Source organism: Hemitrygon akajei, chromosome 1, assembly GCF_048418815.1.
Source record: "Hemitrygon akajei chromosome 1, sHemAka1.3, whole genome shotgun sequence".
In the NCBI taxonomy this organism is placed as follows: domain Eukaryota; kingdom Metazoa; phylum Chordata; class Chondrichthyes; order Myliobatiformes; family Dasyatidae; genus Hemitrygon; species Hemitrygon akajei.
The window spans coordinates 48,362,300-48,382,769 of NC_133124.1; the positions used below are offsets into that span (position 1 = coordinate 48,362,300).

The 20,470-nt window shown below is 40.6% G+C and overlaps 1 protein-coding gene across 6 annotated transcripts in view; it reads right to left on the reverse strand.

The window, feature by feature from the left end:
• The window catches only part of sntg1 (syntrophin, gamma 1), a 435,268-nt gene that overhangs the window by 84,719 nt on the left and 330,079 nt on the right, over window positions 1–20,470 (reverse strand). For 3 of the 6 annotated variants that reach the window (XM_073042607.1, XM_073042612.1, XM_073042598.1), the window contains 3 exons: window positions 13,440–13,538; window positions 11,395–11,529; window positions 1,537–1,593 (listed from right to left, as the gene is read on the reverse strand). In XM_073042607.1, the coding sequence (XP_072898708.1) occupies window positions 1,537–1,593; window positions 11,395–11,529; window positions 13,440–13,538 (291 nt within the window). The remainder of the gene's footprint in view (window positions 1–1,536; window positions 1,594–11,394; window positions 11,530–13,439; window positions 13,539–20,470) is intronic. The other 3 variants (XM_073042629.1, XM_073042638.1, XM_073042621.1) reach the window with 1 other exon arrangement.

Genomic DNA, 20,470 nt, shown 5'->3' on the forward strand with positions numbered 1-20,470 from the left:
GTTCAGATATATTACAAAGGAAATTAGATAGTTTTTTTGTCTAATTCCTCATTTTATACTGACACATATATTTCTTTTGGTAACTGGAAGTAAATATATTCTGTTATCTTACAATCAATGGACTTAAATTCACCTTAGGCAGAGGTGCAAAAGAGGAGTCTTTTTTTTAGCTCCCGTGCTATTTTCTTTACCAATAAGTGCAAAAGTGGATAGCTGATATTCCTCTTCCCTGTTGTGTGCTAAAACAGAATTTCTTTTATGAGGAATTACTTATATGTTTACATTTCCAATAAAGATGAATTTTTAATATCTTCTTGCTTCTTATGATTGGTGTATGTGCGTCACCACTCTGTTTCTGAGGTTTTTTGATAATATAAAGTAAAACTGCATATGCTCTTAAGGCTTCAAGTGAGGTATAAGATCACTAGTTTTTAAGTTATTTGTTCCTGATCCATAAACGGACACTAGGCACTGCAGGATAAAAATGGTGAAAGCCATATGGTTTTATCTGATCTTTACAGAAGATGAAGGCTAATTGAGCCATGTGCAATTCCTTACATCTGTTTCAAGCTGCATTAAACATCACAAGCAGCTACAGCTCTCCGAGGTCTTGAAAGTCTTCTAGATCCTGAACTTGTGCCAAACTATTCACTTTGTTTTGAATTACCAAATGTAATGTTTGAATTCAAAGATAATGTTTTAAACATGTAGTACAAGGTACCAGTATTATATACCTGCAAAACTGTTCAACAAGCTCATTCAGACCCACTGAACATGCAGAGAGCTGATTTGTAGATTTTCTGTCTGTTTTTGGAACAACATGTCAAAGCTACTTTAAGGTCTGAGTCTCCTTGAAGTGAAGCCAATGAGCAGATGATAGAGTACTTTGACCATTTTATTCCTGACAAATTTTGGCTGTCTGCTCTGGTGAGCCATTTGGTGGAGTGTGGTGAGGTGTTGGAATAGGTCTATCACACATAATTTATTTAGCCATTCTATGGAATACGTAAACAAAAGCATTTTAGCTGCAGAAAAAAAATACAAAATGGCTTGCGGTGATTGATAAAAAGACTAGCACAATCTTTAAATGCATTTCCTTCGGTTTCTCAATGTTACTTCGAACTAGCAGAGGAAGTGGTTGCCCATGCAACTATACAAGTTGAAATCTGTTCTCTATAATTGGTTTAGAACCATGATTTTCATCATTGAAGCAATTAAGAGCAAAGCAAACATAGGTACCATACCGACAAACAAATCCAGCTTTTCAGGGAAGAAACCTCATCCCCAAAGACTCATGTTTTCAGGGTCTATCAAGTCATATATCCAATCATTTCTATGTAATATTTGTTGGTAAAACTCAGCTAGATCATTGAATAATGAACAGAGATATGCAAAATTTGTCTTTATGTGAATAGAAACAATTTCTTTTTGGTGAAACTGATCTGAAATTTTTGTCAATAAAAATATGAGAAGGTTTACACTAGATTCCAATTAAAATTGTTTCTGAAATATTTAACCACAATTTTTAGAAGGTACCTTTATACTTAGCCCAAATCCACCAATCGTCTGTCTTCTAATTGTAACAGTTCTTTCCTGTAGAAGGATAACAGATAATATCTCTAATTAAATAAATCAATGTAATTCTGAAATTATTCTCACATAATACAAAAACTCAGGTTTAGCAGGCAATTTGTATATATTTTTTCAAATAACTTACAAGAAGCTTTTCAGGTATTCTATGGTCCATAGTGGCAGTGGTATCTTCACTTACTCTCATTGAGATTCTTAGTCAATGAGGGATGTCCCACCCATTGATGTGAACATGCTTTTAATTATTGGGGGGAATTCACTCTATGACAATGGTAGTAGAAATAAATGTGCAGACTATTTTCTAAATGGGGAGAAAATACAAAAATCTGAGATGCAGGGGGACTTGGGAGTCTTTGTGCAGAACACCCCAAAGGTAGAGCTGGTGCTGAGGAAAGCAAAAGCAATGTTAGCATTTATTTCAAGAGGTCTCAAATACAAGAGCGGGTCTGTGATGCTGAGGCTTTATAAGGCACCGGTGAGCCCTCACTGTGAGTATTATGAACAGTTTTGGGCTCCTAATCTAAGAAAAGAATTATTGACATTGGAGAGGGTTCAAAGGATGTTCACAAGGATGATTCCAAGAATGAAGGGGTTATCATATGAGGAACGTTTGATGGCTCTGGGTCTATACGTGTTGTAATTTAAAGTATGAGGGGATGTCTCATTGAAATCTTCCGAATGTTGAAAGACCTAGACAGATTAGATGTGGAAAGGATGTTTCTCATGGTGGGGAAGTCTAGGACAAGAGGGCACAGCCTTAGGATAGAAGGGTGTCCATTTAAAACAGAAATGTGGAGAAATTTCTTCAGCCAGAGGGTAGTGAATATGTGGAATTGCCTACGGAGGCCAGGTTGTTGGGTGTATTTAAAGCAGAGATTGATAAGTCCTTGATTGAACGTAGCATCAAAGTTTACAGGGAAAAGGCCTGGAACTGGGGCTGAGGAGGGGAAAGAAGGATCAGCCATGATTGAATCGTGGAGCAGACTCGATGGGCTAAATGGCCTAATTCTGCTCCTATGTCTTACAGTCTGATTTGCACAGTATTTGCAAAGATGCAGGCACATTAATATTCAGAACTCAGAATATTAGACAACCATCTATTCATAAAATGTCTTTGTGTTACAAGGAGAATATTAGTTCTAGTTCAAAGCTCATTTGTATTACTATCTCATTTTGGCCAATGTGCCAGCTGTTCTAACATGTTTTATACCTGGTTGGCTGGATAAAACATCTATTACGTGTTAATTAGTAATGCATCTCCATTCCATTTTCCCTTTTTATTTCATGTGCTTCATCAGTGATTCTATTGATTTTACTAATGAGGTTCACCTTGACCATAATTATAAGACTAGCGAATGAATATCTGTTTGGGCTGACAATTGTCACAACGTGCCTTGAGGATGGTGACAGGAGTATTATTGATAAAGTGAAGCAAAGATTCTTAACCCTCAGTTCTTTGCAAGTGGTGGCTATTCAGACTGACTGCGCAGGTTAGTGCTTTGCTATCTTCAGGAACAGCCCGGACGATACATGGCCTCAGGGCTGGGAGGTTGGAAGTCAGGGAGCGGCCACGTGGGCAACCTGGTTCCTCACTGATTTTGCTGACTGAAGCATCGTGGGAGATGGCAACGTCAAGACTGGAACACCCAAAAGCAGGCGGTGTGTTTGGCTAATCGCCGGCTGCCGTGGAAGGAAGGAACCTGTACTCAATCTCTCTGTCAACCCTCAAGATGGGGAGCTTGAAGAAGTGGCATGGAAGATTGTAACCTCGGAACAGCGAGCTGCTGGTCTCCACCCGTGTTGTTACAGGAAGTACCTCTCTCTCCCCCTCGCTGGAGGGACAGCTCCTCTATGACATTCCCAAGTGCTGGATTGTGAACTGTAGTTTGATGGACTCTAGGTCAATGGATGCTTTGGGGCTTCTGCTGCCGAGGTGTGTGACGTGCAACAAAATAATCAGCATCCCCAAAAGTTCAAAGTAAATTTATTATCAAAGTACGTATATTTCAGCATATACTGTCCTGAGATTCCTTTTCTTGTGGGCTTTCACAGTAAGTATCAGGAAGTGAAGCTCTCTTGCCGCCTATGTTGCTTGATTTTCTAAGAGGTGGTAGCATCCAAGCCCTGTCACAGTTGTCAAACGTCCTTTGTTAATTCAAGTTTAGTTTAGAAATGCCAGAGATCATACATGGACCCCTTGCAACTTTCTCACTCATCTACTTGAATGCCACTAATCTGGTCCTCAGCAGATTGTGGATCTCATGATTTTGCAGAGACACAGTTGTTTATAACTGTTTCTCTAAAATCCGTGACACTAATGATGTAATCATTCAGATCCACAGAAGTGCGCTTTCTTGAACATGGGCCAGTGCAGCGACTTGAAGCAATACTATAGCCTCTCCTCGGCTTCCCATGACCAACTGTTTGTTATCATGATCTCTGGTGCTTTGCTCTTTAGCCTCTGCCTGCATGCAGGTATGAGATGGACAGCCAAGTGATTAGCTGTACCAAAATGCAATCTCGGCATGGAACAGTAGGCAGTCCTTATTTTAGTATAACCGTGGTTTAGTGTTCAATAATTATAAAGAATAAAGAACTATACAAACAATAAAGGATTTTAAGTATCTTTAAAAAGCAAAAAAGTTAGTGGTTAAAAGATGTATATGAATTACATATGCATAATTAAATAAATACTAGCATTTATTTGCAATGTAAACAGCAAATGTATACAATGCAGTGCAGTGGCAGGGTAAATAGAGGAGCTGGAGGGGCTAACTAGAATAATTGATCAGACTACAGCAGAGGAATTGATGATAAGAGTACAAAGGATGTGTTGTCATTGGAGAGAATCCAGAGAATGTTCACGAGGATTATTTTGGGAATGAAGGGTTTAACATATGAGAAGCATTTGGCAGCTTTAGGCCTGTACTCACTGGAATTTAGAAGAATGCTGGCGGATTCCATTGAAACCTAACGAATGTTAAAAAGACTAGATAGGGTGGATGTGGAGAGGATGTTTCCTATGGTGGGTATATCCAGAACTAGAGGGCACATCCTCACAATTGAGGGGCAACTCTTTAGAAGGGAGTTAAGGAGGAATTTTTTAACCAGAGAGTAATGAATCTGTGGAATACTCTGCCACAGACTGCAGTGGGGGCCAAGTCCATGGGTATATTCAAAGCAGAAATTGATTGTTTTCTGATCATCAGGGCATCAAAGGATATGGCGAGAACACATGTGTATGGGATTGAGTGGGATCTGGGATCAGCCATGATGGCATGATGTACCAGACTTGATGGGCTGAATGGCCTAATTCTGCTCCTGTGTCCTATGGTCTTAGGGTCTAATCAGGATGGAGGATAGCTTTGTGTAGGTGTGAATTGCACAGAATGCAAAATAGCATGTTACATCTGCTGTAGATGAGGACTTTGAAATGTTTAACCAAACGAAAAGGCTGGGGTTATATAGAAAGGAGTGCTTGAGTAAGTGGCAGGCCTATCACAAAACCCACACAGAAGGGGAAGGAACATGGAGAACCAATTCAGGATCCACACTGTTCCACAGATTGTAGCTGAGGTCTGCGTACAGTGAGATTTCTGATGCACTGCTAATTGCCAAATGTTTTCCAGATCTTTAGCAAGCAGCTCAAAAAGAACCAAATACACAACAGTTAAGGTCTAAATAGCCTGACCCACAATGTCATGCTTCATTTTTCCGACTTTGACGCTGGCAATAATCGTTCTATTCTTATTATATGTACTGAGATTCAGTGAAAGGCTTTATATGGACACTATCCAAACAGATCTTTCCATACATAAATACATCAAGGTAGCACTAAAGGCAAAACAATAACAGCATGCAAAATGTGATGTTACAATTAAAGAGAACATGTAGTCCAGGTAGACAAGTAAGGTGCAAGGACTATGAGGAGGTAGACTGATAGATAGAGAGTTCATTTGATAAAAACAGGATAGAAGCTCTCCTTAAGCCTGGTGATGCATGTTCTCCAAGTTCTATTAAATCATCTTCTCAATGGAAGAAGAGAAAGATGAGAGAATGAATGGGGTGAGAGGGTATTTAATTATGCTGGCTGCTTTGCTCAAGCAGCATGAAGAATAGATAGGGTCAAGATTTCTATCATAAGATTTGTTTTTGCATGTACTTGCTGCTTAATACTGCGTTAATCTTTAGAGAACTCTGATCTACATGTTCATTTCTTTCACATCCTTCTGCCAAGATCCTATCTGTTGTGTTCTTGTTCTTGCTGTGTGACCATAATTCATTCCATGTGCCTCATAATGGCGCCCTGGACTACATCCTTGTAATCAGTGAATCTTTGCACATGTTTCAACTGAGTCCATCTCAATTCACGAAGCTCCTTCTGTTGACTGCTCATTATGGATAGTAACTCCTCCTGTTGATTTGTGTTGAACTTCTGCTGTTCTGAACTTTGGGTCTGTGTGGTCTCCCCATCTTCCTTTTTATTTTTCCCTCTTCAACTTCTGAGAGAATTGTGGTGATACTTTGGGTTTACAGTCTTTAACTTAAAGTTGATTAGAGACAGATTTTGAACCAAAGCTTCATGATGTGGAAGCGAGACAGGTGACCTCTTCATCAAGATCACTCTGTTCAGCACTGGCATTTGACTGTCATACTGGTGTAGCTCGTACAGATGTCTATGGACAGTGGGGTTCTTGTGCATCTCTCGCATGACCTCTCTGGAGTTGTTACAAGTTTCTTGGATTGCTTAATGTAAGCATCTGAGCCCCTCAAAAACATCTACTATTAATGTTACATGGTCTTCTTTGATCTGTGAAGTCACTACAAACACCTTTCCTCCAGGTTGTGCTTTTCAGACCTAATATTGGCTGCACTTTCTATCTGCAATCAGTAGCTGTACTTTTAGCTGCTACCCCAGAACTATTTTATTCACAGATTTACAGAATGGCTTTAGCTCGACCACATTTTACTCAGGACAGTCTAGCCGGCCAAGAGCGTGTGTATTATTCACCAACATTACTTCTGAGTGCCGGGTTAACCGCCCGTATTGCAAACTGGGAACTGAAATTTCACGTGCATAATAACACAGTGGGGGTCCTTAATGATGGATTCAGCCTTCCTAAGGCACCGCTACTTGAAGATGTCTTGGATACTACAGAGGCTAGTACCCATGATGGAGCTGATAAAATTTGCAGGTTTCTGCAACTTACTGTGATCTTGTGCAGTAGTAACCAGCCACCCCACACCAGATAGTGATCCAGCCCGTCAGAATGCTCTCCACAGTACACCTGTAGAAGTTTTCAAGTGTTTTAAGTGACAGACCAAATCTCCTCAATCTCCTAAAGAAATACACACTGTCTTGCTTTCTTTATAACTGCATTAATATGTTACAACCAGGTTTGACCCTCAGAGATATTGACACCTGGAACTTAAAATTGCTCACTCTTTCCACTTCTGATCCCTCTATGAGGACTAATTTGTGTTCCCTCATCTTATCCTTTCTGAAGTCCACAATCAGCTCTCTGGTCTTGCTAACATTGAGTGTAAAGTTATTGCTGCGACACCACTCAACTAACTGATAGATAGATAGATAGATAGATAGATACTTTATTCATCCCCATGGGGAAATTCAGCATTTTTTTCCAATGTCCCATACACTTGTTGTAGCAAAAACTCATTACATACAATACAATACTTAACTCAGTAATAATATGATATGCATCTAAATCACTAGCTCAAAAAGCATTAATAATAGCTTTAAAAAGTTCTTAAGTCCTGGCAGTTGAATTGTAAAGCCTAATGGCATTGGGGAGTATTGACCTCTTCATCCTGTCTGAGGAGCATTGCATCGACAGTAACCTGTCGCTGAAACTGCTTCTCTGTCTCTGGATGGTGCTATGTAGAGGATGTTCAGGGTTTTCCATAATTGACCGTAGCCTACTCAGCGCCCTTCGCTCAGCTACCGATGTTAAACTCTCCAGTACTTTGCCCACGACAGAGCCCGCCTTCCTTATCAGCTTATTAAGACGTGAGGCGTCCTTCTTCTTAATGCTTCCTCCCCAACACGCCACCACAAAGAAGAGGGCGCTCTCAACAACTGACCTATAGAACATCTTCAGCATCTCACTGCAGACATTGAATGACGCCAACCTTCTAAGGAAGTACAGTCGACTCTGTGCCTTCCTGCACAAGGCATCTGTGTTGGCAGTCCAGTCTAGCTTCTCGTCCAACTGTACTCCCAGATACTTGTAGGTCTTAACCTGCTCCACACACTCTCCATTAATGATCACTGGCTCCATGTGAGTCCTAGATCTCCTAAAGTCCACCACCATCTCCTTGGTCTTGGTGACATTGAGACGCAGGTAGTTTGAGTTGCACCATATCACAAAGTCCTGTATCAGTTTCCTATACTCCTCCTCCTGTCCATTCCTGACACACCCCACTATGGCCGTGTCATCAGCGAACTTCTGCACATGGCAGGACTCCGAGTTATATTGGAAGTCAGATGTGTACAGGGTGAACAGGACCGGAGAGAGTACGGTTCCCTGTGGCGCTCCTGTGCTGCTGACCACTGTGTCAGACCTACAGTCTCCCAACCGCACATACTGAGGTCTATCTGTCAAGTAGTCCACTATCCAATCCACCATGTAAGAGTGATATATCACCCTTTGATCATTATCTGAAATTCTGCCAAAAATGGCTGGATCATCAGCAAATTTATTGATGGCATTTGCGCTATGCCTAGCCACACAGTCATGGGTGTAGAGTTAGTAGAGCAGTGGGCTAAGCACACTTCCCCTTTGGTGCGCCAGTGTTAATTGTCAGCAAGGTGGAGACGTTATTTTCAACTCGCACAGATTGTGGTCTTCTGGTTAGGAAGTCAAGGATCCATTTGAAGAGGGAGGTACAGAGGCCTATGTACTGTAGCTTTATGATCAGGGCTGTAGAAATGATGGTGTTAAATGTTGAGCTGTAGTCAATAAACAGCATCCTGGCATAGGTACTTTTATTGCCTAGGTGATGTAAGGTCGTATGAAGAGCCATTGAGATCACATTGCCGTAGACCTATGGAGCGATCGGCAAATTGCAGTTGGTCCAGGACCTTGCTGAGACAGGTGTTGATTCTAGCCACGACCAACCTCTCATATCATTTCATCACCGTAGATGTGTGAACGCTACTGAACGATAGTCGTTAAGGCAGTTCATGCTGCTCTACCTGAGCAGTGGTCTAATTGTTGCCTTTTTAAAGCAGGTGGGAACTTCCAACCGTAGCAATGTGAGATTGAAAATATCTTTCAATACCCCTGCCAGTTGGTTGGCACAGGTTTTCAGCAGAAGCTCTATCATGTTCTGCCACCTTAAGAGGGTTCACCCTCTTGAAAGACAGCCTGGCATCGGCCTCTGAGACAGTGATCGCAGGGTCACCAGATGATGCATGGATCCTCATAGCTGTAGGTTTATTCTCCCTTTTAAAGTGAGCATAAAAACCATTGAGCTCATCTGGCAGTGACTGGCATTCACAATGTTGGGCTTTGCTTTGTAGGAAGTAATGTCCTGCAAACCCTGCTGGGCTAACATGCATCCAATGTCGCCTCCAACCATACTCGGAATTGTTTCTTAGCTCTGGAAATAGCCCTCTGCAAGCCATACCTGGCTTTCTTGTGGAGACCTGGATCACCAGACTTAAATAGCACAGATGTAGCCGTCAGCAGACCACGAACCTCCTGGTTCATCCACAGCTTTTGGTTTAGGAATGTACAGTAAGTTTTTGTAGGCACCTACTCATTCACACAGGTTTTAATTAACTCAGTGACAACTGTGGTATACTCATCCAGACTCAAAGTTGACTGCTTGAACACAGTCCAGTCTATTAATTCAAAGCAGTCCTGTAAGCGCGCCTGTACCGCCCTGGTCCATACCTTCTTGGACCTCACTTGGTCCACGCACAAATGGTATAGCTTCCCAATGTATGTCCTTCCTTGTGCATATTCAGTCTTTAGATCAGCTCAAGATCTTTTCCAGTACTAAAGAAAGCACTTCCAAGTCACTCAAGACTGGAAGTTACTTTGTTTAGTAGTCTTTTAAATGAAAAGCCAGATTGCTCCCTCTGGAGTATTCAAGTACTACACAGAGATGGGAATAGTGTAAAAATGTATAGTCTCTAGGTAGCTCGTAAAAGTAGAATATGCTTGGCCCACAGCTTTACTCTCTGTACACTCATGACAATGTGTCTAGGCACAACTCAGATGTCATCTATAAATTCACTGATGACACCACTGTTGTTGGCAGAATGTCAGATAATGTTTGAGCAGACACACAGAAGTGAGATAGATCAACTGGTGGAATGGTGTCGCAACAACCTCACACTCAACATCAGTAAGACCAAGAAACTGATTGTGGATTTCAGGAAAAGGAAATCAGTAAAACATGTATCAGTTCTCATCAAGAGCTCAACAGTGGAAAGGGTAAGCATTTGTAAGTTCCTGGGAGACAACATCTCAGAGGATTTATCCCGGGCTCTATACTTTGATACAATCATGAAGAAGGCACACCAGCAGCTCTACTTTATCGGGATTTTAAGGAGATTTGGTATGTCATCAAAGACTCTTGCAAACGTTGACAGAAGTACGGTGGACTGGCTGCATGACCACCTGCTCCGATGCACAAGATCACCAGAAGCTACTGAGGTTTAAAGACTCAGCCAGGGGTGCCACCTTTTGAAGTTGTCCTCGATGCTGGGGAGGCTACTGCCCATGAAGAAGGCTGAGTTTACAACTTCCTGCATCTGTTTTCCATTCCTGTGCAGAGGCTGCTCCATACCAGACAGTGATGCAACCAGTTAGAATGATCTCCATGGTACACCTGTAGAAATTAGAGATTCTTGACTCTGATCCTTAATGGGCAATAAATGAGCAGGGAAAATGCATTATTTCCTTTTTCCCTTTCACAATGTACTAGATGTAACAACTGAAAAGAGAGGGCTGGGTGTCCAGTTGGGAAATCCGAACTCTGTCTTTGAAGCAGTATAATATATAATGTGATTCATGAACAGCTTAGTCTGCATGGTGCTGGCAGTTATTAAGTGAACGTCCACAAACTCATTAGTCATGATGACACCTGGCACACTTTTGGTCACAAGTGTTTGCATGAACCCTGGGCCCCTTTATTTGAGATTTGGGTCCATACTTTGCTCAAAAATAAAACATACCAAATGTTCAAAATCTCAAAATTCCCCCCCTCAAAACATAACTAATGAAATGGATTATTGCCTAATTTCTGCCATAGTAGGAATATATAGATTCCCTCTCTCATGTCTTGTTCAGCCTTCTGGTAAATTTCATTGGTAGCTTTAAAACTGAGCACAAAGATGAGACAGTATATCTAGTATGAGGGAGGAATTATGCATTGAAGACAGGCATCAGGGAGGAAAAAAGATTGTGCTTAATCTTCATTGAACCACAAAACTTCTTCAACAGATACATTTTCCAAATGAAAAGCTCACATTGAACTTTGTCAATGTCATATGAATAAGCTGTATATGATTAGTAGCTCCCTTGTGCTAACCCTTGCTGTGCTCTATTCTCTAAGTTGCCATGGAGGCACAAGACCATTATCATCTGAATCCTTAAATTGTGCTGTTTTCTATTCTGTACTCTGGCACCACTGCTTTTGTTAACCACAAAATATTTTGGACATTGAAAAGGATTTTGCAATAAATCCAGTTATTATGTGACTGGCAATATATATGCATAATTCATTCTAACTGGCAAAGACATTAAGTTGATAGAAAAGGATATTACTTACACTGGAATAGAAGTTTTCACTAGACACACAGATAACATCTTGCTCTTGAATTGTTAAAATGTCCTTTGCTAAGTGCAATCGCACTTCAAAGGGCTCCTGAGAACCATCTTGTAGCAAACAAATTCCTGTCTTTGTCTGAAAAAAAGGGAAAAAAAGTAAACCAGTTTAATTTTAAAACAAATTTAAGGACTTATTTGTTATAAGGAATACCAGTATTCGGTGCAACTTCAGTTTTGAAATTACAATTGACAGGATTTTTCATCCTAGCATTAACAATTAATACATGAGCACCACAGGAGAGATTATGAAATCCTAATTGCTTATTGCCTCTATGTTTCAGATTTTGCTTTTAATATGCTTAAATGTAGAGGCAAACAGTCAGGGTTGTTTTTGCAGAGGGTAGGGTATGTAAAATTTTGACCCTTTCATGTAATCTGATCCAAAGGTTTCAATGCTCACTTTTTCACAGGTGATTGGCACATTACCAGCAATCTTGCATTATCTTCTATTACACTGAGGACAGATGGTCTTTATCCTTCTGATTAGTAAAACATGAAACAAGGGACAATATGTTGTTGGCAGGCATTACCTGAGGATAGTTATGAAAGTGTGCTTATGGACATAATGCCAATACTTTCAGTGACTGGATTGAAGAAAGTCAATTGAATTGACTTTATTTCTTATATCCTTCACATACATGAGGAGTAAAAATCTTTATGTTACATCTCCATCCAAAATGTGCAATCATAGTAATTTATAATAATGTTATAAATAGCACAGTCAATGTAACATCAAAATACACTCAGATCAGTGTGAGTTAACCTGTCTGATGGCCTGGTGGAAGAAGCTGTCCCGAAGCCTGTTGGTCCTGGCTTTTTTGCTGTGGTACCGTTTCCCAGATGGTAGCAGCTGGAATAGATCGTGGCTGAGATGACATGAGCCCCCAATAATCCTTCGGGCTCTTTTCTCAAGCCTGTCTTTGTAAATGTCCTGAATCATGGGAAGCTCACAACTACAGATGCACTGGGTTATCCACACAACTCTCTGCAAGGGAGGTACATTTTCCACACCAGGCAGTGATGCAGCTAGTCAGTCTGCTTCTTAATTCAAAGATGTCTAACTGAGAAATCCAATGCTTACTAAAGTGTTTCTGAGCAGTTCTTTAAATCCAGTGCCTGCCTGTTAAGATGACTGATTAAAATCTGTTATCGCCTACAACTAATCATTCTCCTACTTTGGGGAAATAAGTAGGATTTTGTAAACATCTTTGGAATTTGAAAAGACAGATCAGACAATGGAAGTTATGGAAAATTATAGCTAAGCACCTGAAGCAGAGATGAAGAAAAGTAAATATATTCATAAAATCATATAATACAGAAATATTCCCCAAGTGTACTGAGTCCACATGGACCATCATTGTGGCCACTTTATTATGTACATCTGCTTCTAAATTCAAATATCTAATCAGCAATTCAATGCTCAAAAACATGCAGACATGGCCATGAGGTTCAGATCAAACATCAGAATGGAGAAGAAATATGATCTAAGTTACTTTCACCATGGAATGATTGTTGGAGCCAGATGAGGTGGTTTGAGTATTTCAGAAACAGCTGATCTCCTGGGATGTCCATGCACAACTATATCTAGAGCTTACAGAAGATGATGCAAAAAAACACATTTGGCTTGAGTTCTGTGAGTGAATATACTTTGAATATCATGAGAGGTCAGAGAAGGCCAGAATGGTTCAAGCTAACAGGAAGGCAGCAGTAACTGAAAAAATGTGTTACCACAGTAGTGTGCAAAAGAGCATCTCTGAATGCACAAGACGTTGAACCTTGAAGTGGATAGGCTACATCAGCAGAAGACCACAAACATACGAACAGTGTCCACTTTAGTAGGTGCAAGAGGTAACTTATAAAGCAGCCATTGAGTATATATTTACACTAATACGACTCTAATCCAGTTTTATTCATTCCACATTCTCATCAAATCAATTGTCAATTCTACCTCTCTTCTTTACACTACACAACAGTTAATTAACCTACCAATTGATGCACCTTTGGGATGTGGACGAAAACCCGAGCACTGGGAGAAAACATAGCCAGAGCAGTATGTGGAAAGATGGCACTCACCATTGTGGCATCCTGAAATATATGTTGAATACTGATTTAATTATATATATATATATACTGATATCTATAATTAAAATTTGAAAGTGACAGAAAATAAAAGCAAAGGAAATTCTGAAGAATTACTAGGAATTTCAGGTGATATAAGAAAATTAGCCAAAGAATACAAATTATGAAGAACAATTTGCTTTTATTAGAATAGTAATGAGAGCACTTGGAATAAGTGGAAGCTGAAGATGAAGCTAGCTTGTAGTGAAGAGTGAGTGAATAGAAATTATGTGATGTAAGGTCTTTGTCTTAGCTTACACAGATGAGGTAGAACAATTATTACAAACTTCAATATAAAGGGACATTGTTGATGTTTCAGGACGAGATCCTTCAGCAGGACCTTTTGAGTCCTGCCGAAGGGTCTCAGCCCAAAACGTTAGCTGTGTCTTTTCCATAAATGCTACTGACCTGCTGAGTCCCTCCAGCATTTTGTGTGTGTTGCTCGGATTTCTACCATTTTTCTCTTGTTTTTGATTTAGTTGGCAATATTTTGAGCTGATGCATATATTTCTCTCCAAAGTTCAAGTAAGTTTGGGACTTCAATGCTTACTTATCTGAACAGGGATTCTCAAACTTGCTGAAAGACATCTAAAAAAAGCACTTTATCACTGGATTCCATGTAGAATCCAATGACAGGACACAACGTTTCGGAGATGCACATTACCAATGGTATTGGTTTATTATTGCCTCATGTACTGAGATACAGTGAAAACCATTCATAGTACAAGCCATCCATACAGATCATGTCAAAATATTAGAACCTTGAGGCAGTATAAAAGAAGAATGGCAGCAGAATTCTGCATTTAGTGTTACAGTTACAGTGAAAGTGCAGTGCAGGTAAATAAAAACTAATAAATGCTATTGAGGACATGAGTTGCAGAGTCCCTGAAAGTGAGCTCATGGGTTGTGGAGGTGACTGAAGCCATCATTATCCACACTGGTTCAGAAGATTGATGGTTGAAGAATAATAACTGTTCCTGAATCTCGTGGTATGTAACCTAAGGCTCTTGTACCTCATTCCTGATGGCAGCAACGAGAAGAGAGATGGTAGGGGCTGGGTCCTTGATGCTAGAAGCTGCTTTCTTGTGGCAGTTTCTTTGTAAATGTGCTCAATGGAAGGAACATAAATTTAAATTGAAGGAAAAACAAAGTAGCCTGAGAGATGCATGTAAACTTTTTTTTTTACTTTAAATGAGGTGCATATTTATGACGTGGTGATGTGATGACATAAGCCATTCACGTCCTTTTACACATAACCTGTAATGAATTATTTAAATGAATAAGAATGCTGAATCAAACAATATATTTATAATATATACAATTACTGAGATATTAAATACACAACACTCCTCTCTGTTCAGCTATAAGCTCCAAATTAATATCAAATACATTTCAACATTCTATATAGTGCATATACACAGTATACTACATAATACACCTACTACTCAGACATCCACAGCATAGTAAAGATTTAATCACTGTAGAGGATTTCTTACTCTTGCCGATAACATCTTTCCTGACGTTGGTGTCACTCTGCTGGGCAACTGGGGCTTGTGGCTCTGAAACAATCTCAGGTTCTACAACCTCCTCTGTTGTGGTTGTAGGGGTTAATTCGAGCACTGCAGGTAGTGGTTTTGAAAGCTCTGAAATCTTTTCCTTTGGCATACTGGCATCCTGAAGAGTGTGTGGATAACTGCTTGTTCTGCAGATCCATCACAGGCTACCAGCCAAAGTTTCAAACTTTCATTTTCACTGTGCCTAGGTGTACAGTTCAACACTTGAGCTCTCAGCTTAAATGGTACAACTCTTAAATCCCGATCAAGGCAACCCCCAAGAGGGGAAAATTCATCCCAAAGCCTTTAAATTGGTAGAACTGGTGTTTCTGCTACACATCCCAGTCATTTTGGGTTGCTATATAGACCTGAGACAGCATGGGGTCTTTTCAAATTTCTCTTTGCATCATTTCTGCCATAATAGGGAGACTTTCAACTTGTATTAGGGAGAATGCGTCAAGCAGAGTGTCCTCTTTTTAAAATTTTTCCAGGTATTACCTTTTCCAAGAGAAAACAGGATAATCCATCAGCATTTCCATAATTAGTTGCCCTCTTCAATTCAATCTTATAATAGTGACCTCCCAGAAACAGAGCTTATCTCTGCATTCGTGCTGCTGCTGTTACTGGAACACCCTTCTGTGGAATGAAAATGGACACTAATAGTTGATGATCAATAATGAGGGTAAACTTTCTTCCATACAAGTACTGGCTGAAACACTCCAAACCAGACTCAAGAGCTCTCTGCATAATTATTCTCTGCAGTGGTAAAGGAACATGATGCAAAGCCTATGGGGCATAAACTTTCATCATTCATAACGTGACATGATGCTCCTGTACCATAAGGCAAAGTCTCTCTGGTAAATTTCATTGGATGATGCGGATCATAATATGTGGAAAACCACCTCATACTGCTTTGTCTATTGCCATTTCTTCCCATTCTGTAGTAATAAATTCAAGGAGTGGAGCACAACCACCAGCTTTAACAGGAATCTGTTACAGTAATTGACAAATTAAAGGACTGCATCTGTGACATGTTCTTTGGCCTGAGGCATCCACAACTGTTTGAATTTTCTCAGCATACTTATGTACTCCTTGTGTGCCAATGGTGTGACCACAGTAAGTGATGCTTGGTTTATTTTCTGAGCCAATAATCTTCTAATCTGTCTAAAACAGTCTTGTGACTTTAGAACGTTAGTCCATAAGATAAAAGAACAGAAGTAAACCATTTGGCACATCGAGTCTACACCGTCATTCAATGGTTGAGTGAACTCGGCCTTTTGTCCTTGGAGTGACGGAGGATGAGAGGTGACCTGATAGAGGTGTATAAGATGATGAGAGGCACTGATCGTGGGGTTAGTCAGAGGCTTTTTCCTAGTGCTGAAATGGTTGCCACAAGAGGACACAGGTTTAAGGTGCTTGGGGAGTAGGTACACAGGTGATGTCAGGGGTTAAGTTTTTTACTCAGAGAGTGGTGAATGCATGGAATGGGCTGCCGGCAATGGTGGTGGAAGTGGATACGATAGGGTCTTTGAAGACTTTTAGATAGGTACATGGAACTTAGAAAAATAGAGGGCTATGGGGAGGGCTAGTAATTACTAAGGTAGGGACATGTTTGGCACAACTTTGTGGGCTGAGGAGCCTGTATTGTGCTGTAGGTTTTCTATGTTTCTATGTTTCAATCATGGGCTGATGCAATTCTTCCAGTCATCCCCACTCCCCTGCCTTCTCCCCATACCCTTTGATGTACTGGTTAATCAAGAACCTATCTATCTCTGCTTAAATACACTCAAGGACTTGGCCTCCACAGCCACTCGTGGCAACAAATTCCATAGATTTACCACCCTCTGACTAAAGTAATTTCTCCACATCTCAGTTCTAAAAGGACGTCCTTCAATTCTGAAGTTGTGCCTTTTTGTCCCAGAATCCCCTACCATGGGAAATAACTTTGCCATTTCTAATCTGTTCAAGCCTTTTAACATTCTGAATATTTCTTTGAGATCCCCCCCTCATTCTCCTGAACTGAAGGGAATGCAGCCAAGAGCTGCCAGTCGTTCCTCATACAGTAACCCTTTCAATCCTGCAATCAGTCTAGTGAATCTTCTCTGAACCCTCTCCAATGTCAGTATATCCTTTCTAAAATAAGAATCCCAAAACTGCAAACAATACTCCAAGTGTGGTCTCAAAAGTGCCTTATAGAGCCTCAACATGACATCCCTGCTCTTATATTCTATACCTCTAGAAATGAATGCCAACATTTTATATGCCTTCTTCACCACCGACTCAACCTGGAGGTTAACCTTTAGGGTATCCTGCACAAGGACTCCCAAGTCCCTTTGCATCTCTGCATTTTGAATTCTCTCCCCATCTAAATAATAGTCTGCACGTTTATTTCTTCCACTAAAGTGCATGACCATACACTTTCCAAAATTATATTTCATTTGCCACTTCTTTGCTCATTCCCCTAAACTATCTAAGTCTCTCTGCAGGTTCTCTGTTTCCTCAGCACTACCCGCTCCTCCACCTATCTTAGTATCATCGGCAAATTTAGTCACAAATCCATTAATTCCATAGTCCAAATCATTGACACACATCACAAAAGGCAGTGGTCCCAAAACACCAATGCCTGTGGAACTCCACTGGTAACCGGCAGCCAGCCAGAATAGGATCCCTTTACTTCCACTCTGTTTTCTGATGATCAGTCAATGCTCCACCCATGCTAGTAGCTTTCCTGTAATCCCATGGGCTCTTATCTTGCTAAGGAGCCTCATAGGAAAGTTGACGAGGGTAAAGCAGTGGATGTTGTCTATATGGACTTCAGTAAGGCCTTTGACAAGGTTCTGCATGGAAGGTTAGTTAGGAAGGTTCAATCGTTAGGTATTAATATTGATGTAGTAAAATGGATTCAACAGTGGCTGGATGGGAGATGCCACAGAGAAGTGGTGGATAACTGTTTGTCAGGTTGGAGGCCGGTGACTAGTGGTGTGCCTTAAGGATCTGTACTGGGTCCAATGTTGTTTGTCATATACATTAATGATCTGGATGATGGGGTGGTAAATTGGATTAGTAAGTATGCAGATGATACTAAGATAGGTGGCGTTGTGGATAATGAAGTAGGTTTTCAAAGCTTGCAGAGAGATTTAGTCCAGTTAGAAGAGTGGGCTGAAAGATGGCAGATGGAGTTTAATGCTGATAAGTATGAGGTGCTACATTTTGGTAGGACTAATCAAAATAGGACATACATGGTAAATGGTAGGGCATTGAGGAATGCGGTAGAACAGAGTGATCTAGGAATAATGGTGCATAGTCCCCTGAAGGTGGAATCTCATGTGGATAGGGTGGTGAAGAAAGCTTATGGTATTCTGGCCTTTGTAAATCAGAGCATTGAGTATAGGAGTTGGGATGTAATGTTAAAATTGTACAAGGCATTGGTGAGGCCAAATTTGGAGTATTGTGTACAGTTCTGGTCACCGAATTATAGGAAAGTTTTCAACAAAATAGAGAGAGTACAGAGGAGATTTACTAGAATGTTACCTGGGTTTCAGCACCTAAGTTATAGAGAAAGGTTGAACAAGTTAGGTTTTTATTCTTTGGAGCGTAGAAGGTTGAGGGGGGCTTGATAGAGGTATTTAAAATTATGAGGGGGTTAGATAGAGTTGACGTAGATGGGTTTTTTTCCATTGAGAGTAGGGGAGATTCAAACAAGAGGACATAAGTTGAGAGTTAGGGGGGCAAAAGTTTAGGGGTTACACGAGGGGGAACTTCTTTACTCAGAGAGTGGTAGCTGTGTGGAACAAGCTTCCAGTAGAAGTGGTAGAGGCAGGTTCGATATTGTCATTTAAAGTAAAATTGGATAGGTATATGGACAGGAAAGGAATGGAGGGTTATGGGCTGAGTGCAGGTTGGTAGAACTAGGTGAGAGTAAGTGTTAGAAGGGCAGAGATAGCCTGTTTCCGTGCTGTAATTGTTATATGGTTATATTATATGCGGCACCTTGCCAATTTTGGAGATGTTCCTTGCCATCCTCACTGGTAACAATGATGTCATCCAGCTAATACTGAGTGCTACTCCAAAGATAATCCTATTATTACAATAAAACACTTTGTGAGTGCTTATGGTGAGAAACACTTCGGACTCATCTTCCAGCTCCATCTGTAGATACACTTCAGTTGAGACAACTTTGCTGAAGTGTTTACTTCTAGAAAGGTTTCCAAAGATATCCTCTATTCTGGGCAGAAGATACTGATCTGCTTTCAGTATTGGGTTGATGTTGATTCCAAAACACCATAGATCATGTCAGACCCATTCTTCTTGGCTACTGGGACCACTGCTGTTGCCCATGGACTCCATTTGATGTTGCAAAGAATTCCTTCAGCCCCTATGCAAAGTAGTCCATTGGCTACATTATCATGGATTGCATAAGGAATTAGATGGGCCTTACAAAACTTAGGTGTGGTATTTTCATTTAGCACTATCTTACTCTTGATATGTTTAAGTTTTCCAATGCCATCCTTGAGCACTGCTGTGGCATCATCCAGCACTTTTCTTAATTTGCTTTCAGTCGACTCTATAACAGGGCATGTGGTTGGCAAATAGTGGGTGGATCTCCAGTCAAGTTTTAGTTGTCTCAGCCACTCACATTCCCACAATGCTGGCCCTCCTGATTTTACCACATATAATCCCAATGTGACTTGTTGGTTGTTGTATTTCACTGTTATGAATGTCATTCCTATAGGACTCATCTTTACTCCAGTACAAGTTCTTAGTTGGATATCAGCAGGCTTCAGTTCAGTTCAGTTCAGTATCTCTAAGATGCCGTTCAAACTCATTTTCTGGAATGACTGAAACAGATGAGTCAGAGTCCAATTCCATTTTAATTCATTTGCCATTCACTTCTGGTGTAAGCCATATTGCCTGTCTATTGCTTGTTTTCATATGTAAATCTCAAACATGTTCTTTGCATGTGTCTTACCTTGTTGCATTTTCTGTGAGCTTAACCATTAAACCTGCATTATCCTGATGTATGAGAGCCCCTGCCATAACAGTGACATAATTTGTTTGGCAAGGCAGTTTTCTGTTTAGACATTGCAATTTTCTACCTCAACCATATCTCTTCCCACCCTACCACATGCAAAAATGCTATTCCCTATTCCCAGTTCCTCCGTCTCTGCTGCATCTGCTCCCAGGATAAGGCTTTCCATTCCAGGACATCTCAAATGTCCTCTTTCTTTAAGGATTGTGGTTTCCTTCCTGCCATCATCAATTATGCCCTCAGCCTTATCGCCTCCATTTCCCGCACTTCAGCCCTCACCCCATCCTCCCGTCACCACAACAGGGACCGTGTCCCCC